Genomic DNA, 23,863 nt, shown 5'->3' with positions numbered 1-23,863 from the left:
TTCTTTCACAGTGATGACCATGTTTCTGTGTGTAGCCCATCCTTAAGCATCTATTGTAGGAGTGGACATGTGGTGACAAATTCTTTCAATTTCTGTTTGTTATAGAAGGCCTTTATTTCACCTTCATTCATAAATGAGAGCTTTTCAGGGTTTAGTATTCTCTCCTAGCCTGTAGGGTTTCTGATGAGAAGTCTGTTGTCAGTCTAATTGGAGATCCTCTGAAAGTAATTTGGTGTTTCTCTTGTGCACATTTTAGAATCTTTTCTTTATGTTTTAATGTTTGACAAAATGTGTCATGGTAAGGATTTTTTCTGGTCATGTCTATTAGGTGTCCTATGTGCTTCCTGTACTTGGACGTCCCATTCTTTCTCCAAATTGGGGAAATTTTCTGTAATTATTTCACTATAAAGGCCTTCTAATCCTTTCTCTCTTTCCACGCCTTCAGGAACTCCTAAGACCTGTATGTTGGGTCACTTGATAGTATCCTTTTTTATTTTTATTTTTTTGACAGGCAGAGTGGACAGTGAGAGAGAGAGACAGAAAGAAAGGTCTTCCTTTTTCTGTTAGTTTACTTCTTAATTGCCGCTGCGGCCAGCGCACTGCGCGGATCTGTAGCCAGGAGCCAGGTGCTTCTCCTGGTCTCCCTTGTGGGTGCAGGGCCCAAGGACTTGGGCCATCCTCTACTGCACTTCGAGGCCAAAGCAGAGAGCTGGACTGGAAGAGGAACAACCGGGACAGAATCCGGTGCCCCGACTGGGACTAGAACCTGGTGTGCCAGCGCCGCAGGCGGAAGATTAGCCTATTGAGCCATGGCGCTGGCCTTGATAGTATCCTATAGATCACCAACACTGTTTTTTAGTTTTCTAATTTCTACTTTTTTGGTCTAATTGCAAAATTTCCAGAGATTTGTCTTCTAATTTGGATATTTTTTTCTACCTCACTTATTCTGTTACAGCTTTCTACCACATTTTTTTATTTGAACTACTGAATTCTTCATTTCCAAATTTGTTTAAATTTCTTTAAAATCTCTACTTCATGAGAAAAAATTTCATGTCATGTATGGATTTCTTTAAGTTCATGGATTTGCCTCTGATTACTTCTAAGTAATCCTATGATCAATTTTTTGAATTCTGTTTCTGGCATTTCTTCAATCTCTTCATTTTCACATTCTAGTATTTTAGTGTTGTTGTGTTCTTTTGGGGGCAATTACACTGTCTGTCTTATTCTTGTTTCTTGAAATGTTGTGTTTATTTTTAAGCATTTGTGAAGACACTTGTTGATATTTTTCCCCTGTGATGGCTTTTATCTTTGGGCTTTTCCTCTGTGGATAGGAGTGTCTGCTCTTTTAGTGAATACCCAGAAGCATGTGCTGGGTGAGGGGAGTGTCCAAGGTGATTCCCAAATAGGGTGTGGTAAATCTTTTATTTATTTATTTATTTTTACCAGAGGGGAGGTTTGTTCAGATCTGTTGGCATAGTCTCACGTTCACCTCCTCTCCTCCAAGAAGACCAATGCCTGGGCACTAGCCCAGTGGGTACAATATTCATCTGTGCTGCCACCAGAACCACACAAAGATCTGTGCAGTCCTTGGTGTGAGCACAAATCTCACAGCAATGACCCTCACCAGGGAACTGGGGAGCCCTGAGCGTATGGAGCTGCCCACAGTGACTGCCCAAAGACCCAGCCATACCCTGTGCCCTCACAGGCAGCCACAGTGTTTTCACAGTCCCAGCACACAAGCTCTCACATCATGAGCACCCAGTCCCCTGCCAATTCTCCCAGCCAGACTTAGGCATCTCCTCTTAGCTGGTTGTTGGCCATGTGGACAACAGCTGGTGCAGCTGTTTACGTATGTCCAAAATGGCACCTGCCCACTCTCGGCTAGTTACAGGACACCGGTGCTGGGTTGTTGGAGAGAGAAATGTGATCCTTTTTTAATCCCCTTTAGGTTGGCAGGTATACTGTCCCCCACAGGGCTCCAAGCCAGACTCATGCCAGGCTCTTCCCACAGCTCTATCTCCAGTGGGTTGAGCTGATGCAGTCTGGTCTCACCTTACTCTCCAAAGCTTGTGCTGAGGCTCTCAGCTGCTGGGGTCCTGAGATGTGCGCATCCATGCCCTCAATGTAGGTCTATGGTGTCCCTCTAATCTGCATAGTTTCCTCTGCCCTCTTCTCCCTAACTCTTCCCTGAGATTCCACTCTCTCCAAGTTTTTAAACTATCTTCCCCTAGACTACAGCAGTAAGCTCCCTCCCTGTTCTTCCATCTTGGTGTATTTCTAGTTAATTCTTACTTCAAATAAAACTGTGAGCTCCACTTTTCTACAAAAGGTGGCGGCTTTTTCCACCACAGGCAAAACTCAATTAACCAAATAGCAATTAATTACCTTTCAAGATCTTCCTTTTCTTCTTCCTGTTCACATTTCTCAGTTCCAAACTTGGCTTTCAGTGATCGGGCTCTAGCAATTATAGCTTCTACATTAGTAATTTGATGAATGATTTCCTAACAGTGGGAAAGGGGGAGATATATATTGAAAGACAGCAAAAAAGTCTTTAAAATAATTATTTCCAAGTAGGATAAATGCTTGGTAAGACTGTGACACTACATCAAACTTACTTCCAATTTCTTGTCTTCTGGATTAGGGAAGTGCAAAACTTTACTGGAATGGGATATTATCTGCTTTATAATCTTCTTAACAGAAGAAATGTTTTCCAGACTTTCTATTTTTAAAAAAGATCAAAGTCAGTATTAAATACCTTAAGTTAAATAAACTTTTATTTTGGAAATGAACTAATGACTAATCAAATAAGACATTTACCTTCTTCCTTTACCTTGAGTACAGCTGCATGAATCACACAGGGTAACAGGTGTCGGGCAAGGTCTGCAGGTTTCTGGATTGCCAGGTAGTGCAGCACCTGAAGGAGCCACAACATTACATAAATAACCAACTCAGGTGTCAAGAGAAGGAAGCAGTCATATAAGTGAAAATCTTCAACCACTAACTCACTTCTGTAACAGGAGAGTAGAGGATAGCACTCTTAGTACCTACCCCTCCTCAACCAGGTAGGCAGCTGCTACTCCCAAAGATAAGAATAATGTTGCTGAAAGCACCTAAGAACATCAGTCATTAATAATGACCAGTTTCCTAATTTCTGCCTCCATATGTAATATATGCTAATTAGGAAAAGAAAATAACTGTAAATTGTGCTACCTGAAGATAACAATTATAAACAGCATTTTCATTCAGGTTTTTGTATTTAAAGATATCTAATCCATATAATATATTAAGGGCATTAATACTAAATATATAAAATGCTATTTCGTGACCTGCTTTTCTCACTTAGTATTTCTTTTTTATTTTTTAAGCTTGATTTATTATTTGTTTGTCAGTTACTCAGAGAGGAGGAGAGGCAGAGAGAGAGAGAGGTCTTCCATCCGATGGTTCACTCCCCAATTGGCCAGAGCTGCGCTGATCTGAAGCCAGGAGCTTCTTCCGGGTCTCCTACACAGGTGCAGGGGCCCAAGGACTTGGGCCATCTTCCACTGCTTTCCCAGGCCATAGCGGAGAGCTGGATTGGAAGTGGAGCAGCCAGGTCTTGAACTGGTGCCCATATGGGATGCCGGCACTTCAGGTCAGAGTGTTAATCTGCTGTGCCACAGTGCTGGCCCCTCTCACTTAGTATTTCTAAACATTGTTAGTGACCTTCTACGATTTTTTTTTTTTGCTTGCTTTATTTGTTTTGGTTTACTGTTTTTCCAAAATGGAAACTGTATTACATGTCTTAGTATAAAAATACAGAAGTATGTGTAACACACAGATCCTACCTTTAAGCAGTAATATCTCACAATGTGAGCCTCATAAATAGAGAATATTATTCAGAAATTCTCCTGAACACCTACTTCCCAAGGAACAACACATTTTTATATTTATCCTCTCTATGTTTCTATGCCCACAAATGGGATGCATTTAATTTCTTAACAAAAATTAACAATTGACATAGTTTTATAGCTTTCTTTTTCATTTAATGATTTAATATGGGTTTTTGAGTCTTATATGATAAACTTTTTTAAAATTAAGAAATATACACCACAAGTACAGGATCCACTTAGCAAACATGCATTGCCTTTCATTGTTACAGCTCTTTAATCCAACTAATCAAATTGTTTTTCAATGTGTATTTAGTAATACTGACATTTTAAGTATAATCTCTTTTCCCTCTTTCCTTTTAAGTTAAATTCTGTACTTTACTCAAACTGTTAGTTTTTAAAAACTAAGACCTTAAAATTTGCCACTTTAAAATGGACAGTTCAGTGGTTTTTGGCATATGTAACAAGGTTATGTACAATCACCATTATCTAAATACAGAACACTGGTTTCACCCCCACAAGAAACCCAGTACCCAAAAGTGTCACTCTCCATTTTCCCTGTGCCACACTTAGTTCCTATTCCCTGGAAACTACTTTCTCTGTACTCTTGCCCATTATGGACTCTTCATATAAAGAGATTTATGAAATATATAGTCTTTAATTTCTGTTTTCTTTCTCTTAAGGTTTTTAAGGTTTCTCCCTGTTGCAACACAGATTAAGATTTCATTTTTATGGCTCAATAACGTTCCACTGTATGGCTGGAATCCTACTCTGCTTACCCAATTATTAGTTACTAGACATCTGGGTTTGCTCCACCATTTGGCAATTATGAATAATATTGTCAACATTTATGTAGTCATTTTCTTAGCTTTTATGTTTACTGTTTCAGGACACACCTCTAGGATATCAAATATTTTGTGAAAAGTTCCTCAGAGGGGTTTATCTGATATTTTCCAATGATTAACTGGAGTTACATATTTTGGGCGGAAGACCAGAGAGGTAAAGAGCCACTGTCAATACAGTATCAAGAGTATACACTATCGGGCCGGCGCTGTGGCTCACCTGGCTAATCCTCCGCCTGTGGCATCGGCATCGCATATGGGTGCCAGGTTCTAGTCCCGGTTGCCCCTCTTCCAGTCCAGCTCTCTGTTGTGGCCCAGGAGGGCAGTGGAGGATGGCCCAAGTGCTTGGGCCCCTGCACCGGCATGGGAGACCAGGAGGAAGCACCTGGCTCCTGGCTTCGGGCTGGTACAGCACCGGCTGTAACGGCCATTTGGGGATTGAACCAATGGAAGGAAGACCTTTCTCTCTGTCTCTCTCTGTCACTGTCTATAACTCTACCTGTCAAAAAAAGAAGAGTACACACTATCAATATGGCTTATCCCTATCGATGTTAACCTACACCACTTGCCAAGGTCATGTCTGTTTTGTCACTATACTACATTACTCCTTTCCCTTTCCTTTGTTTGTTGGACTCTTCTGGAGGAAGTTACTCTGTTTAGTCCACGCTTATACTCCACCTCCACCTCCTGAAGCGAAGAATACCTACATAAATTTCTAATTCTGCAAAGACTTCCTCCCCTTCTTTTTTATTCCAATTTTTTAGTTGCATTTTTTCTATTTTGTCTAAAGTCTAATTTTTACATATTCTATGTATGCTCTTACCTTACTTGTGATTTAGTTCTAAACTTAAGTGAAATGTGTACCATCAGTGCTTTGCCAAAGTTTACCCAGCATCTCTTAGTTGGATGAAGTTCACCCATCTTTCTACACAATAATGATCAATAAGGGAACCACTAGCCACATGTGGGCAGTGGGTATTAGTTTGGATAGCATGTAGATAATAGAACATTTGTAGCAATGCAGATAGTTCTGGACAGTGCAGCTCTAGCAGATTCTTTAGGAAGGGCACAAATGTGCATTACTGTATGTGCAAAAACTCAGGGAAAATGCTTTTTTCCTAAGTATTTATTTGAAAGGCAGAGCATCAGAGAAAGGGAGGCATGTGTGTGTAAGAGAGATCCTCCATCTGCCAGTTGAATTCTCAAATGCCTGCAATAGTTTTGGGTGGGCCACACTGAACTTAGCAGCCAAAGAACAGCATCCAGGTTTCCCACATGTGTGGCAGAGACCCAAGCATTTGGACCATCATCTACTGCCTTCCCAAGTGCATCATCACAAAGCTGGATCAGAAGCAGAGCACCCAGGACACAAACTAGCGTCTTGATCTGCTTTACCACAATGCTGACTGCTTCTGTTTACTTGAAATACACATTTTTTCTAAGATTTCTTAGAAATGTTGCTCCAAGTTGCTTTGCTTTATATGTTGTTTTTGAGAATTCTGACATCTTGCCCTTGTAACTTACTGTTATCTTTTGTCCGGAGGGTCTGATTTGAAAAAAAAAATACTTATGGTCTAGTAGGGTGGTTTTTTTGTTTGTTAGTTTTTTTTTTTTTTTTGGTAAGATTGATTTATTTGAAATTCAGAATTACACAAAGGAGAGGGAGAGAGAGAGAGAGAGAGGTCTTCCATCTGCTGGTTCACTCTCCAATTGGCTGCAACAGCCGGAGCTGCGCCAATCCAAAGCCAGAGGCTTCCTCTGGGTCTCACGCAGGTGCAGGGGCTCAAGGCTGAACCCAAAGACTTGGGCCATCTTCTACTGCTTTCCCAGGCCATAACAGAGAACTGGATTGGAAGTGGAGCAGCCAGGACTTTAACCGACACCCATATGGGATGCTGGCACTGCAGGTGGCAGGTTTACCGTTACGCCACAGCTCTGGCCTCTGGTCTAGCAGTTTTATAGTGAAGTATTTTGGAGCTGATCACTCCAGGTCAATTTTCCCCCATACCTGGTGAGCCCTTTTAAAATGCAGGTTAAGATTTTCTTTGATTGCAGTTTTAAACATTAATTCTGGGATAGAGAGTTTGGTGCAATGGTTAAGACACTGTTTGGAACACCCATACTCTGTATTAGAGTGATTAAGTTTGAGTCCTGGATGTGCTTCCCATTACAGCATCCTGATAATGTGCACCTTGGGAGGCAACAGGAGATGGCTTGTAGTAGCTGGGTCTCAGCTATTCACATGGGAGGCCTGGACTGGAGTTCCAGGTTCCCTGCTTTATCTTGACCCAGCTCTGGCTGTTGCATTTAGGTAGTGAACCAGCAAATGGAACTCTCTCCACCCACCCATACCCTTTGCCTTTCAAATAAATAAAACTTAAATTTAACAATATTACTTTTGATTTAGTGTTTTTTTTCTTCTTCAAGGACAATAGTAAAAGGAAAATTACTTCTACTCATCTTTCACTTCTACTTTCTCTGCAGCTCCTTTTATTCCTTTGTTTCATTTTTATCCTCTTGGCTACATGACTGCTTTTCCTAATGATTTTGATTAAATTTAAATATAAATCTATCCTTTCTTGGGCCTCTTATACTTTAGTTTTCATTTTTAACATTGTATTTATCCTTATTTTGATTTAAAATCAGCTGAGATTTCATTCTGTAAAAATTTCTGCCCGTGGTTTTTAGTATGTCTGATTAAATGATATTTTTCATATCTTCTATGCTTGTTTGCCTGACTGTTTGAATGTTGCGTTATAATTTTCTTCTGCTTTAAGGCTCATTTTCTGTCTTTTATTGTAGTTCTTTATGGAGGGGGTCTGCTCTCTTTTAGTCCTAGTAATGTCACAGTTGGGAAGCACCTTCTTCTGCAGTTTCTTTAGTGGACAGTTGGGAGCAGAGGAAGTTGATTGTCTTGTTTCTCTTTCATTTCTTCAAAATCCTTAATTTTCTCATCTTATTTCCCTCTTTCCCACAATTGCTTTGTCTCTAAGGAGTATCATTTCTTCCCTCTATAAGTGATTCTCTCCAAAGCATTACTTCCAGTCTTGATATACAGGCCCGTTCCCTAAAGTCAGTGCTATGAACCATTAAGCCTTCCCCTTGTGGAATATTTGCCACTTAGTCAAAGGATAAAACTGTCCCAGAGAGCACATAACACTAAGTCCTCTGCATATCTTGGCTCTTTTTCTTAAGGCTCTTTGCTGCTACTTGCTACAACCATAGGGTTATATAGCAGTGAGAGAGCCAATGGAATTTGGCTGACTTTTCAACTTACTGTTTATTTTAAAGTCACTATAATCTCTATCTCCTAGTAATGCTGAAGGCATGGATTTGTTTACTTATTAACATCATGAGTTTTTTCTTTTTTGGGGGGTGGGGAGTTAGAGAAATATGAAGGTACGCAAGACAATTTGATATCAGGCAAGGGCCACTGTTCTCCAGAACTCTAAATGTTTTTAGATATAGCCACACCAGTGTACAACATGGATACACCATTATTTGTTAAACCAAACCTCTTATTTTTGAAATATTTTTACTAACGAACTTTGTTGAGCATCACTGATATACAGAGCTCTGTGTATTTATCATTATTCCCTTAATAAACTTTTCAGTGGTAGAATTACTGGGTCAAAGGACATGTCCATTTTAAACAGGTTTTGACACCTATTTGTGAAACAGTCCAGTGGTAAGCACTCGCCTAAACTACATAGGACTTCTTTGGCCTACTTGCAACTAGTTCTAAAATCTTAAATAGATATACCAGAGTACTTTAAAAAGATCCTGATGAATTAAAATATATTTGTTTTCATGCAAAAATATTTGAAATCCATGCACAGGGTTTTCATAGTATGCTTTCTACATAGTTTTTCAAGATCCCTTACATGCATGAATCACAACAATTTTTGTACCAAAATAAACTTATTTATTCTATTTTTCTATGAACTTTATGAAGTACCCTCATATAAAAGGTACACTGAATTTCAGTGCTTTGCTTACCAAGTATATCCAAAGCTTTTGTCTGATACTGAGTTGCTAAAATTCAAGCGTAATAATCAACATTTTAAATGTAGAGACCCAAACCTCAAATACCTTTTCTGCTTCCCGAGTATCATCAAACAGTCTCCTTTGCCGTCTAGCAGGAATTGGCTTAGCTGTTTCCCAGGCTTCGACCCACATATTGCTTGGAATCTTCATTCGTGCACTTAGTTCTCCTTTCAAAACCACATTGCCCTTTTCATCAGTCACCTCCTCTTCTATATAATCCCTGGGTGAATACCACCTCACAAAATCTTCCAGAAAACAACCTGGATTAGCTGCCTAAAACAAAGTAAAAGAAGGCAAATATATTTTTTAAACAAAAAATTCAGCAGAATCAAGTAAGTCAACAGTAATTATAAGTCTGTTTGCCAAGTCATACATTCACATTTACAGAAACAAACAAACAAAAAAACTAATTCTTACACTCTAATATGTAACATCAGCTTGGGTGTCACCTTTAAAACAATAAACCTTAAAGTGCCAAAAGCATTTTACTTGTGTTGTCTGTTTCATAGAAAAAGAAAATATTTTAATTTGATGAATTTGGAAATAAAAATTTGATGTGAAAATAATTTTATTAAACAGATTATATGCTATATAACTTAGTTAAAAGTTGTATAATAACTACTCAACACTTAGAAAAGTGGCAAATAAATTCAAATCAACTAAAATAATATACAACATGGTCAGAATAATAAGAAAATCATGGAGAAGTTCTGCTCTTTTCCTCAGTAAATCAACAGTAGTACTGCAATAGATATTAGCTAACCTCAAAAATGTTCTATTCAGCCATCAAATTCTTGTGCTTTATATAACAAATTAATATCATTTAAGCTTTTCTGTTTGCTACTAAGGAGCTGGAATTCAAACTATTTTTTTTAAAGACTTCTGAAACCAAAAGGATTAAGATTTTATTCAGTGGATAATTCCGTAATTCTCTAGGGCTAAGGATGATGAGAAAAATCTTCCAGTGTTTCTACTTTCAAGCCTGGAAAACAGTTTCATAGTGTTGGTGGTAAGGCATAGAGGGTTTTTTTTTTTTTTTTTTTGTTTTGTTTTTAAAGTTATTTTCACCTACTTAAAAGGCAGAGAGAGAGAGAGACAAAGAGACCTGCTATCTACTGGTTCACTCCTCAAATGCCCACAACAGCCACAGCCCAGAACTCAATCTGCATCTCCCATGTCAATGACAGAGACTCAAACACTTGAGCCATTGTCTGCTGCCTCCCAAAATGCATGAGCAGGAAGCTGGATTGGAAGCAGGGATGCCAGGACCCTGACTAGCACTTTGATATAGGGTAAGTGGGCATCCCCAGCCGAGGCTTAACCCCTTGTGCCACAACACCCACCTCATGGAGGTTATCATTTTGCAAAAGCATCCAGTAATGTACTCATGGGGAACTTAGGATGAGCAAGAAACCAACACAGTAACAATGGTCCATGTTAAGTGGGAAGGGAAAAACTGCCAATTTCTCTTCACTGGGCTCAGGAGCTACCACCTTATCCATCCATTTTACCTAAGGAAATCCCCTTGAGGGGATGAGGAGTCAGAGGAACGATCACAACATAAAACTTCTAAGGACTATGGCAAAGTCCATGGCAACAAAGAACTGCTGTGACCTGTAGCAGGTCAAGATTACTTCATGACCCCCCAGGAACTCAGGGTTCATGTACAACACCTAAATCTTAACCAGACAACACCATAGCTACATGGAAACACCTTTGGAAACTAGCTAGCTAGGCCTCAAGTGAAGAAAGCAAACATAAGAAAACCATATTCAACTCTTACACAAAATATCATGACAAGGAGCTGGTGTTGTGGTAAAGTACGTTAAGCCACCTCCTGCAATACCAGCATTCCATGTGGGAGTGATAGTTTGAGTCCTGGCTGTTCTGGCTTCTGATCCAGCTTCCTAATAATGTGCCTGTGAAAGCAGCTGATGTCCTAAGACCTTGGGCCCCTGCACCCAAGTAGGAGACCCAGGTGGAGTTCTAGGCTCCTGGCTACAGACTGCAGTGACTGGTTGGCTCAGGCATTTGGGGAGTGGACCATGGAGGAAAATCTCTCTCCCTCGCTCTCTGTGTCATTCTTTCAAATAAATAAAATAAAACTTAAAAAAAAAATCATGCCAAAAAAAGGTATTTTACAAGAGAATTTTTTGTTCTATAGCTACCAGAGGAGAGGTCAAGGGTTTACTGTTACAGGTATGTACTTCCAGGACATAGTCCACAATCGACCTATCTTCTGGGATTGTGAGGTCTAGGTGCCTTGGGCACATTATCAGCATTCATCTGAAGTTCTGAGTGCTCTCTGAGGGCCCCTGAGTCACTCCCACACAAAAAGAGAAAGGCAGTTGCATGTATTTCAGAGTGACTACAGATTTCCTTAAATTTACTGATTCCCAAAAGGGGTAGATGTATACCTTGGCTATTGGAAATACTATTATCTGATTAAAACAATGTTATTAAAGATTTGTAGGTGCCAGATTAGTCCAGAGTCTAGCGAAGTTTTGCTGAAGTTAAAGGAACTATATAGAACCTTACCAGGAGGGACTCATGTGTTCCTATGGGAAAAAACTATCAAAGTTCCAATATGGAATTTCTTCCTGCACAGGCCTCTGCCAAGACACTGTAGCAGGATGAGACAGATGAAGACAGGAGAGGTCAGATAGAACACAAATGCTGTGCTGCCTGGTGTTTTCTGCTGGGCACATGCCCCCAAGCCCATTCTTCTCTCCTGCCATTGTGGTTTTACGTGTGCCCTGAGAGCCAACTGGCTTCTCTTCACCTACAGTACTTTCTGTTTTTAAGCAACACATCTCTTTCTTGACTTATGGCAGAACAGAAGTCACAGATTTTCTGTATCATTTTTGTCTTCAAGAAAAATATACAGCTCTTAAGAGGTTTACTAAAGATTTTTCTTTTAGTAAAGATGAAGAAAAATAAGCAGGGACAAGGTTCCCTTTTATTGTCATTGAAATCTGTTAGCACAGAAGAATGAGAGTGGCTTAGGTGTTCAGGAAAAACTCAGACTGGCATACATACCACAGAAACAGGACTAAAGGGGGCTAAACATTGGGGAGATGGAAGACACATAAGACATCATGTTAAGTCTGGGCCCTGGAGACAGCTCAGGATCAGCAGTAATGAAAGGAAGCCTTTGGCCCTATGCTACTCATTTTGGGAGAGGCAAAAGGACAGAAACAGAACTCCCATGGTGGTTCTGCCCCATTCTCCCCGTCAAGTGCCCACAAAGGCCAGGGCCAAAGCTGGGAGCTGGGAACTCAATCCAGGTTTCCCACATGAGTGGCAGGAACCCAACCTCTGGGTCCATTACTGCTGCCTCCCAGGGCCTGCACGGGCAGAAAGCTGGAAGCAGGAGACAGAGCTGGGGATCAAACCCAGGTATTCTGGGACTGCATGCAATGCACACATCCCATGTGACTGCCAGTTCGAGTTCTGACTGCTCCTCTTCTGATCCAGCTCCCTTGCTAATGTGCCTGGGAAAGCACTGTAAGATGGACCAAGTACTTTGGGCTCCTGCCACCACGTGGAAGATCTGGATGGAGTTCCAGGCTCCTGTTTTTGACCTGGTTTACCCCCAGCCTTTGTGGTCATTTGGGGAATGAACCAGTGGATGGAAGACCTCTTTCTCTGTCTCTTCCTCTCTCTGTAACTCTGACTTTCAATTAAAGAAAGAAATCTTTAAACAGAAAAACAAAAAACCAAAAATACTCAGGTATTCTAATGCAGAACAGAGGCATTCTAACTGGCACCATAACACTAAGTCAAATGCCTTGTCTACTACTTGGTATTTTTAAAAATGTTCATGGACTTGTCTTTGCTTTCAAAAATAAAAGAATCAACCTTTCTTTATCTTTGGGTTTTTAAACTAATAAGCCAAATGTCATCTTTCCCTAAATCCTGTACGTTCTAGACACAGGCCTATATCTATCCCTGAAATATTCTTTTCCAGGTAGCAATGCCTAATCATCCTAGATGATGAAACCTTGAGTGACTGATTCAGCATAATCACTGTTTTGTTTTTTGTTTTTGTTTTTTTTTGGACAGGCAGAGTTAGACAGTGAGAGACAGAGAGACAAAGGTCTTCCTGTTTTCTGTTGGTTCACCCCCCAAATGGCCGCCACAGCTGGTGCGCTGCGGCCAGTGCACTGCGCTGATCTGAAGCCAGGAGCCAGGCGCTTCCTCCTGGTCTCCCATGTGGGTGCAGGGCCCAAGCACTTGGGCCATCCTCCACTGCACTCCCGGGCCACAGCAGAAAGCTGGCCTGGAAGAGGAGCGACAGGGACAGAATCCGGTGCCCCAACCAGGACTAGAACCAAGGGTGCCGGCGCTGCAGGCGGAGGATTAGCCAAGTGAGCCATAGCGCCGGCCTACTGTTTTAACTTTATAACAAAACTCATCACATAATTATTTACACCTCTCTGCCCACAACTCCAATAGACTATGGCACAGGATAAACACTGTATTTCTTACTCTTTTGATGACAGCATGAGTCACACAGTAGGTAATCAAAGGCTTGTTGATCACGTGAAATAACTGACATTAAATTCTAAGGGTCCCCTATAAAGTCCTGCATTAAATTGGCTGAACCACACACAAAGTTAGAAGAAAGCATCCTAATACACAGATAGAAATGATTCAGTTCTCAACTTTCAACTATTAGTAACAGATTGGCCCTTTTTTTTATACTTAAGAAACAAGTTTGACTTTGTCCTCTGGGGGATGGAGGTAAGATGTTATAACTATTAATGAAATCCAAACACTTAACAAGAAAAGATATTCAGGCTTTCATACCACTTTACAGAGTGACTTTCACAGTTCCATTCCAGAATAGCTCAAAACACACCCTAGAGCTCTGAAAGTGTGACTCACCTTAAAAGACTCCATATCTGAGAGCAGACAGGCACTCTGCATGCGTGCTCGGAGGTGAGCCCCTTCTGCAGATGTACCTAATTTAGCTAAGACCTCAGACTGCTCTTCCAGCAGATCTTCTGTCATAGGTGCTGGTTCCTATGAAGCACAAAAGAACAAGGCTCATGAACAACCTTTTTTAGATGAAACAGAATTATAAAAATAGAATATAGGCAATAGTTATTTCCACTGTAGCAGTCACAAGATAGGTACTTGGAAGAATTCAGAGAAATTCATGTTTTCTAGACTCTACATTTTTTTTAGATTAATTTATTTATTTGAAAGGCAGAGTTAGAGGCAGAGAGGTGTCTTCCATCCACTGGTTTACTCCCCAAATGGCTGCAATGGTCGGAGCTGGGCCAATCTGAAACCAGGAGCCATGGACCTTATCCTGGGTCTCCTGTGCAGGTGCAGGGGCCCCAGGACTTGGGCCGTTTCCACTACTTTCCCAGGCCACAGCAGAGAGCTGGATAGGAAGCGGAGTAGCTGGGTCTTAATGGATGCCAGCAGTGTAGGTGGTAGCTTTACCACTATGCCCCCAGCACAGGCCTCTAGACTCTACATTTAAAACCTAACAAATTGAGAGGAATAAATATGATTTTATTGCTTCATCTTCTTCATAAGATTAACAGTGATAAATAAGTCCTAATATGTGTCATCACTAGTTCCAATAAGGTTTTTATTGTAAACAATGGATATGGTTCAATTTGGGGAAAAAATGGGAAGGAACTGCTCTGTGACCATCTCTGGTTATGGTTTCTGTTTTCTCTACAATCACTTTAAATCACTTAACAAGTATGAAGTGAGAGTCTCACAGTGATACTCCAAGTGAATAATACTCAGTAAGGCAGTATGGCAGAGCGGTTCCAAGACAATATGCTTCTGTTTTCATCCAGTTCTGTGACTTTAGGCCATCACCCAAACTTTGGTTAATGTACTGTTGTTAAGAATGAATCCTGGAACATGCTCAATAAATACTTGTAATAGAAGACAAATACTTATGATTATGAGCTTCATTCTCTACTTTATGACTCTGATAAAGTACATATATCAAAATACCTCAAATTCACAAATTCTAAGAATTTCTGGTGAAGCAGTATTTGCAACAGCAGAGGCCTTCATTCCTTCTATTAAGAAAGTGGACTTTTGGGGACTGGCCTTGTGGCACAATGGATTAAGCTGTCACCTGCGATGACAGCATCTCATATGAGTGCCAGATCAAGTCCTGGCTGCTCCACTTTCAATTCAGGTCCCTGCTGGTGCACCTGAGAAGGCAAGAGAGGATGGTCCAAGTCTTTGGGCTCTTGTCTTTGGCTTGGCCCAGCCTTGGCTATTGTGATCATCTGGGGAGTGAATCAGGAGATGAAGGTATCTCTCTGTAACTCCGCCTTTGAAGTAAATAAATAAATCTTAAAAAAACACACAAAGAAGTGGTCTTTTATTATTCCTAGTCCTGAAATCATAATCTGTGGGAGAAGGAGGAGGATCTTGAAAGGATACTGACTACACATCAACTTGGAAACCTCAACTCTCTATCAGCAGAGAATAGGTTAAAAAGAATAAGGAGCCTGGGGACCGTACATTTTCATATGTACTACTGCTGAATATGCCCCAAATTTTCTCACTTATATGATCTCTGAGAGGGAGTCAGAGCACTGTACATGTGATGGATCTGAAGCACAAAGGGTCTTACCTAACATCACCAAACTTCTGGTGGCAAAACTATCAGAAAGTAAACTGAAAAGAGCCTCAAGAACATCTGTCTGATACTGACTTTAACAACTACTAGCATGGTTGCAGTGTACTGGCTAAGGACTCTCATTGTAACAGATTTCTCTATTACAAGCAGGCATCGAGGCACAGCAGGTTAACTCACTGCTTGGAATGCTGACATCCTCTATCAGAGTGCCTAGGGGACCGGTGCTGTGGCTTAGAGGGTAAAGCTGCTGCCTGCAGTGCTGGCATCCCATATGGATGTCAGTTCAAGTCCCAGCGGCTGCACTTCCAATCCAGTTCTCTGCTGTGCCCTGGGATAGCAGAGTAGAAGATGGTCCAAGTCTTTGGATCCTTACACCCACGTGGGAGCCCTGGAAGAAGCTCCTGGCTCCTGGCTTTGGATATGCCCAGCTCTGACCATTGCAGCCATTTGGGGAGTGAACCAACAGATGGAAGATCTCTCTCTCTCTGCTTCTGTAACTTTGACTTTCAAATAAATAAATCTTAAAAAAAGAAAAAAAAAAAAAAGGAAAAGAGTGGCTGGGATCAAGTTCTACCTCTCTTCCTTCCTCTTCTTTTTTCTTTCTTTTTTTTTTTTTTGAATTATTTATTTGAAAGAGTTACAGAGACAGGTAGAGCCGGGGGAGATGGGGGATCTTCCATTCTGCTGGTTCACTCCCCAAATGACCGTAACGGCCTGAGCTGAGCTGAGCTAGAGCCAGGAGCTTCTTCTGAGTCTCCCACGCAGGTACAGGGGCCCAAAGACTTGGGCCATCTTCTACTGCTTTCCCAGGCAATAGCAGAGAGCTGAATTGAAAGAGGGGCAGCTGGGACTTGAATGGGCGCCTATATAGGATGCTGGTGCTGCAGACTAGGGCTTTAACCCACTGTGCCATAGTGCCAGCCCCTCTACCTCTCTTTTTGATCCAGCTACTTAGCAATGTACCTAGGAGGCAGCAGATAATGTCCCGAGTATTTGGATTCTTGCCACCCATGTGAGAGACCCAGATGGAGTTTCTGGCTCCTGGCAACCCGGCAATCTGACCCAGTCTCAGCTGTTGCAGCATTTGGGGAGTGAATCAGTGGATGGGAGATATCTCTCTCTCTCTATCTCTATCTCTGTCACTCTGCCTGTCAAAAACAACTTAAATATTTCTGACCCTAGCTCTAGAATATTAGATAAAGTCTTTAAGCTTTTTCTAGTCATAAGTTGGACCTATGAATATCTAAATGGAACACATTATTGAATTTGAATTCCTATGAAGCAAGGACCTATATAATCTTTTTTAAAGATTTATTTTATTTATTTGAAATGTGCAGTTAGAGAGAGGTCTTCTATCTACTGGTTCACTTCCCAAATGGCTGCAACTGCTGGGGCTGGGCCAGGCCAATGTCAGTAGCCAGGAGCTTCTTCCAGGTCTTCTATGTGGGTGCAGGGACCCAAGGATGTGGGCAATCCTCTCTCTGACTGGATGGAGGATCTCTCTTTTTCTGTGCCTGTCCTTTCTCTCTCTCTGTAACTTTGCCCTTCAAATAAATTTAAAAAACAAAAAACCCACATTTGGCCGGTGCCGTGGCTCACTAGGCTAATCCTCCGCCTGTGGTGCCGGCACCCCGGGTTCTAGTCTCGGTTGGGGCACCGGTTCTGTCCCGGTTGCTCCTCTTCCAGTCCAGCTCTCTGCTGTGGCCCGGGAAGGCAGTGGAGGATGGCCCAAGTGCTTGGGCCCTGCACCCGCATGGGAGACCAGGAGGAAGCGCCTGGCTCCTTGCGTCAGATTGGTGCAGCGCGCTGGCCGTAGCAGCCATTTGGGGGGTGAACAGAAAAGGAAGACCTTCCTCTCTCTCTCTCTAATGCTGCCTGTCAAACAAAACAAAAAAACCTACATTTTAAGTTAACTTCTAAAGTTTAAAATTACACTGATATCAACTGTGATCATTTTGAATTCTAACCATTTAAGTATTTAATGGTTACAATTCAAATAAAATGAGCCTTAAATAAAGTGAAATAGACTAAAATTGTGCCTACATATCTACCTAAAGGTAAGAAATAAAATTAATCTCCAAATATATATATGTATATGTTGAAAGAAAAATAAGTTTGGATTTAGAAGATAAATTCAAATATGAAAACTCAAGTACGTGATACAAATTAATAAGAAAAATAAAGTACTAGGCTGGTGCCGTGGCTTAACAGGCTAATCCTCTGCCTTGCAACGCTGGCACACCGGGTTCTAGTCCCAGTAAGGGCGCCGGATTCTATCCCGGTTGCCCCTCTTCCAGGCCAGCTCTCTGCTATGGCCCGGGAAGGCAGTGGAGGATGGCCCAAGTCCTTGGGCCCTGTACCCGCATGGGAGACCAGGAGAAGCTCTGGCTCCTGGCTTCGGATCAGCGAGATGCGCCGGCCGCAGCGGCCATTGGAGGGTGAACCAACGGCAGAAGGAAGACCTTTCTCTCTGTCTCTCTCTCTCTCACTATCCACTCTGCCTGTCAAAAAAAAAAAAAAAGAAGAAAAATAAAGCACTACATGAAAGAGCATTTTTTATTTCAAGAAAAAGCATGAGCTTGAAGAACTTTTTCAAAGTCTATTAATCCAATAGCACCAAAAACAATTATGCAAATTAGTCAAAAAAACAGGGCCCACTGTTTATACTTAGGTTTTTTGTATCCTTCCTCTAACAGGTCCCTCATGTGGGTGGTGAGGACCCAACTATTTGTGACATCACCTGCTGCCTCCCATGGTGCATATTAGCAGGAAGCTGGGATCAGAAGCAGAGTGGAAGACTTGAACCCAGGCACTCGCATATGGGATTCAAGCATTCCAAGTGTTAACTTCTGTGCTAGATGCTTGTCCGCTATTGTTTTTTAAGGTAAGAAGCACAAGGTTCAGACAAGAAACACGGAGGCTAGTATTATGCAATGCCAACATCCCATATCGGAGTGCCCATTCAAGTCCCAGCTAGACCACTTCTGACTTAGCTTCCTACTAATGTGTCAATAAGGCAGTAGATGATGGCCCAAGTACTTGGGTCTGTGCCACAAATATGGGAGACCAGGATGGAGTTTCTGACTCCGGGCTTCAGCCTAGCCCAGATTTGGCTGTTGTAACCATTTGTGGAGTCAATCAGAGGATGAAGGATCTTTCTCTCTGCTGCTAATCCTCTTTCACTCTGCCTTTCAAATAGATAAATATGTAAGTAAGAAAATTTACTTACTTAAAATTTAAAGACACACACACACACAAAAAAAGGAAACATAGTTTGTACTAGCAATACTGTTACTATATATTGGTGCCAATATATACCTACTAGATTTACTAGATCCCAAACCTGAGAGTATGCAAGACCTCTACAGCAACTGTATATTCTGTAACAACATAAGAGCATACACTTGGTTTTTTAGCATTAGAAGATTCTGTCCTAATACAGAAATTCAACAAATATCTAAAATCAAACTTACTTTCAAAGGAATTTAATGAAATAAATGGCACTTTAAGGGCTGTCAAAAAACAACCAATCAAGTAAATGACACCTGGCAAAGAAATAATATAAATATGAATGATAAAGTTAGAATCCATGTTTAAATTACCATTTACCTCATGGTAAATGGTAATTCATTAAAATTCATGACTATTAAAATACATTATGGGGCCAGTACTGTGGCCTAGCAGGTAAAGCTGTCATCTGCAGTGCCGGCATCCCATATGGGCACTGGTTTAAGTCCTGGCTGCTCCACTTCCGATCCGGCTCTCTGCTATGGCCTGGGAAAGCAGCGGAGGATGGCCCAAGTCCTTTAGCCCCTGTGCCCTTGTGGGGGACCCAGAGGAGGCTCCTGGCTGCTGGCTTCAGATCAGCTCAGCTCTGGACATTGCGGCCATCTGGGGAGTGAACCAAGGGATGGAAGACTTCTCTCTCTCTACCTCTTTGACTCTTTCAAATAAAATAAATCTTAAACATTATAATTTTTAAAAAGATTTATTTATTTATTTGAAAGGCAGAGTTGCAGAGAGAGAGAGAGAGAGATCGATCTTCCATCTGCTGGTTCACTCCCCAAATGGCCACAAAGGCCAGAGCTGGGCCAATCTGAAGCCAGGAACCTGGAACTTCTTCTGGGTCTCCCATATGGGTGCAGGGCCCAATGACTTGGACCATCTTCTGCTGCCTTCCTAGGCACATTAGCAGGGAGCTGGATTGGAAGTGGAGCAGCTAGGACTCAACCTGGTGCCCATATGGGATACTGGCACTGCAGGCAGCAGCTTTACTGCTAAGCCACAGTGCCGGCCCCAAAACACATATATATATATATCACATAAAATCAAAGTTGAGGGATATATTGGAAGCACACATCTCATCGTATAGATATTCCAATTCATCAACTCATTTCAGAATATGAAGAATAGGGGGCCGGCCCTGTGGCTCACTTGGTTAATCCTCTGCCTGTGGCACAGCATCCCACATGGGTGCCAGGTTCCAATCCCGGTTGCTCCTCTTCCAGTCTAGCTCTCTGCTGTGGCCTGGGAGGGCAGTGGAGGATGGCCCAAGTGCTTGGGGTCCCTGCACCTGCATGGGAGACCAGGAGGAAGTACCCGGCTCCTGGCTTTGGATCAGCGCAGCGCTGGCTGTAACGGCCATTAGGGGAGTGAACCAATGGAAGGAAGACCTTTCTCTCTCTGTCTATAACTCTCTCTCTCTTTCACTGTTTAACTCTGCCTGCCCCCCCCCCCAAAAAAAAGTGGAAAATGCAAAAAGATCAAAACTTAAAAAATGTTTTTAGGAGAAAGATTTGGAGAATTAATAAAATCCTATGACTGCTTGGCCGGTGCTGTGGCTCACTAGGCTAATCCTCCACCTGCGGCACCAACACCCTGGATTCTAGTCCCGGTTGGGGCACCGGATTCTGTCCTGGTTGCGCGTCTTCCAGTCCAGCTCTCTGCTGTGGCCAGGGAAAGCAGTGGAGGATGGCCCAAGTGCTTGGGCCCCTGCACCCGTATCGGAGACCAGGAGGAGGCACTGGCTCCTGGCTTCGGATCGGCACGGCGCTCTGGCCGTAGCAGCCATTTGGGGGGTGAACCAACAGAAGGAAGACCTTTCTCTCTGCCTCTCTCTAACTCTGCCTGTCCAAAAAAAATCCTATGACTGTTCAAGAAAAAAGATGCAAAAATATCATTTTTAAAATTAAAACTTCAATATATTCCACAGATATTCAAAAACTATAAAAGATAACCATGTAATGCTTTATTCCAGCAGACATGACATTTAGAAAAATTCCCTGAAAAACACAACTTACTTAAAGTGACACAAGAAATACGAAACAAGAATACTTCTATACCTATTAAAAGACATGCAATTTAAAATTAAGCCATAACCAAAAATACTTCTACAAACAAAACTTTAGAGTCAGAGTGATTTCATTGATGAATTATTTTCAACATTTAAAGCAATAAAATTTGCCTTATACAAACTTGTCCATAGAATAAAAAAGAAGAAACAGTTCCCAGACAAGAACATAAGAAATTTAAAGGCTGCCATAGAAAAGAGGGGAATGCCAAAGGAAGATTTATCCACGAATGTGAGGATATTTTAATATTCAAAAAATAATGGAACTTATCACTTTAATAGAATAAAGGAGAATACAATTACCTTAATATATAGAAAGCATTATCTGTTTGTGATAGTAACTTCCAGCAAACTAGGGAAAAAAGAGAACTTCCCAAGAGAAGGATGTTCAGTAATCACCACTAAACAGGAGACCTTAGCCAGGGCAACAAGACAAGGAATTAAAAAGGGTAAAGACTGGAAAATTAGAATTCAAACTATCTTTATTAATGGATGACAAAACTGTGTAGACAGAAAATTCCAAGTGACCTTTAAACTACTAAAAATAAGTGAATGGGGGCACGCATTTGGTCTAGTGGTTAAGCTGTCGCTTCAGATGCCTGCATCCCAAGTTAGGTGCCTGGGTTCAAGTTCCCAACTTTGTTTCTGATTCTAGCTTCCTGCTAATGTACTCCCTAAGGGAGCAGTTGGTGACAGGTCAAATAGTTGGGTTCCTACACCTATGTAGGAGACCTGAACTGAGTGCCCAGCTCGAGCTTATGTGTCTTTCATTAGATATGTCTCACAGTATTTATACTTTTAAAAATATTATAAATGATATTTGCAAATACCTAAGGACTCATATCCCAAATTTATGGATAATTCCTATGAAGAAATTATTAAAAAAAAAAAAGGTTGTCTTTTTTTAAAGAAATAGCCTTGAACAGATACTTCAAGAAAATATCAAAAGTGAATAAAAGAGCTATTAACATAGCAGGCCCACGAATGCTATCCTTAAAAAGGCCTACTTGCAAAGCAGGTTCTTGGCTGGCATCTGGGAATGTGGATTTTGGGACGGTCCTCACCATCCCCAGAACTTATCAATGGCTCACTGTATCTAAACGTTTTCTGCTAACAATACAGGTTATGCTTAACACCTGCTTTCCTTCTAGGAGTCAGAAATTATGACACATGCTAGGCAAAGGGTGCCTTTGTGACCAACCTCCAATAAAAACCACTGTGCCTTGGGGCCAGTGTTGTGGCATAGTGGGTTAAGCTGCTGCCTGCGATGCTGGTATCCTATATGGGCGCTGGTTTGAGAACTCGGCTGTTCCACTTCCAATCCAGCTCCCTGTTAGTATGCCTGGGAAGGCAATGGAGAATGGTTCAGGTGCTTGGGCCCCTGCACCCACGTGATACCTAGAAGAAGCTACACACTCCTGGCTTTGGACTAGCACAGCCTATGCCATTGCATCCATTTGGGAGATCTCTCTTTTTTTCTGTCTCTCCCTCTCTTTCTATAATTCTGCCTTTCAAATAAAACAAAAACCAACAAAAAACCACTGTGCCTCTTTGCAAGCTTCTCCAGAAGATAACATTTCACGTGTGGGGTCTCAATTCATTGCTGGAGGAATTAAGCACATGCTGTGTGAGAAGATTCTGGGAAGTTTGTGCCTGAGTTGCTCCAAACTCCATTCTTTTCCCCTTTTCACTTTCCTGATTATGCTTTGTATTCTTTTGTAGTAATAAATCACAGCCTCTAATATGTTGAATCCTCCTAGCAAGCCATCAAACCTCAGAGTGGTCTTAGGAAATCCTGTCACATCAAGTAGGAGGGAACATGTAAGATACCTACACTATTATACACTGTTGTACACTATTGATTACGAATGTAGATTACTTTAACCACTCTGCAGACTGTTTAAAAATACCTACTAAAGCTGAAACATATTTCTACCATATGCCCAAACAATTCTACTCTGAAGAACATATCCAAGGACCAGCACTGTAGCATAGCAGGTAAAGCCGTGGCCTGCAGTACCAGCATCTCATATGGGCACTGATTCGAGTCCTGGCTGCTCCACTTCTGATTCAGCTCTCTGCGTTAGCCTGGGAAAGCAGAAGATGGTCCAAGTCCTTGGGCCCATGAACTCGCATGGGAGACCAGGAAGAAGCTCCTGGCTTTGGGTCACCACAGCTGCAGCCATCTGGTGAATGAACCAGCAGACAGAAGACCTCTCTCTCTCTCCCCCCACTCCCTGCCTAACTCTGCCTTTCAAATAAACAAATAAATCTTTAAAAAAAAAAAAATCCAAAAGAGAGTGAGTGCCTAGGTCCACCAAAAGACACTAACTACAGGGGCCCAGCGTTGCGGTCTAGCAGGTTAAGCTGCTGCCTGTGATGTTGGCATTCCACATGAGTACCAGTTCCAGTCAGCTCCCTGCTACTGTGCTTGGGAAAGGAGCAGAAGATGGCTCAAGTACTTTGACCACTGCCACCCATGTGGTATACCAGGAGGGAATCCCTGCCTCTTGCGTTGGGCTGTTGTAACCACTTAGGGAGTGAAACAGCAGATGGGAGATCTTTTTCTCTATAATTTTGTCTTTCAAAAAAATAAATCTTGAGAGAAAAAAAAGATACTAATTGGGATGCTCATAGTAGCCATATTCATAATAGCCCAAATGAAAAATGCCCCAAATGTCTATCAAAGGTGAACAATTGTGGCATATTCATATAATAGAAAACCACAAAATACATGCACAAATACTGAGGCATGCAGTGGACATGAATGAATTTCACATATGATAAGGAAATAGAAGCTCAATGGTATACTAGGTAAACAAAATGATTCCTTTAATGAAGTCCAAAAATGACAAAACTAACCTATGGTGATAAAAGTTAGGAAAAAAAATTATCTGAAGGAGAGTACTAGGCTGCACTATCCAATACATCTGGCTATTTAAATAAATAAAAATTTCAGTTCCTTATCTGCATTCATCATATTTCAAGCACTCAACAGAGGCATGGGGGGAGAATGGCTACAGTACCAGGTAGCAGAGACAGAGAATATAAAACATTTCCATTTTCATAGAAAGTTCTTTTAATCAGTAAGCAGTGTTCTAGGATAATGAGAATTTTATGTCTTGATCTG

General features: G+C 41.5%; 1 protein-coding gene across 1 annotated transcript in view; it reads right to left on the bottom strand.

Annotated features, from left to right (window-relative positions):
• Positions 1 to 23,863, bottom strand: part of RAB3GAP1 (RAB3 GTPase activating protein catalytic subunit 1) — a 115,207-nt gene that overhangs the window by 7,800 nt on the left and 83,544 nt on the right. The window contains exons 18-22 of the mRNA XM_062185999.1: positions 13,646 to 13,783; positions 8,801 to 9,028; positions 2,818 to 2,914; positions 2,616 to 2,719; positions 2,386 to 2,501 (exon numbers count right to left, since the gene is read on the bottom strand). Of these exons, the coding sequence (XP_062041983.1) occupies positions 2,386 to 2,501; positions 2,616 to 2,719; positions 2,818 to 2,914; positions 8,801 to 9,028; positions 13,646 to 13,783 (683 nt within the window). The remainder of the gene's footprint in view (positions 1 to 2,385; positions 2,502 to 2,615; positions 2,720 to 2,817; positions 2,915 to 8,800; positions 9,029 to 13,645; positions 13,784 to 23,863) is intronic.

The sequence above is a fragment of the Lepus europaeus genome, chromosome 1, assembly GCF_033115175.1.
Source record: "Lepus europaeus isolate LE1 chromosome 1, mLepTim1.pri, whole genome shotgun sequence".
NCBI lineage: Eukaryota > Metazoa > Chordata > Mammalia > Lagomorpha > Leporidae > Lepus > Lepus europaeus.
The sequence above is the reverse complement of the archived record's forward strand: the minus strand, read 5'-3'. Positions and strand labels throughout refer to the sequence as shown.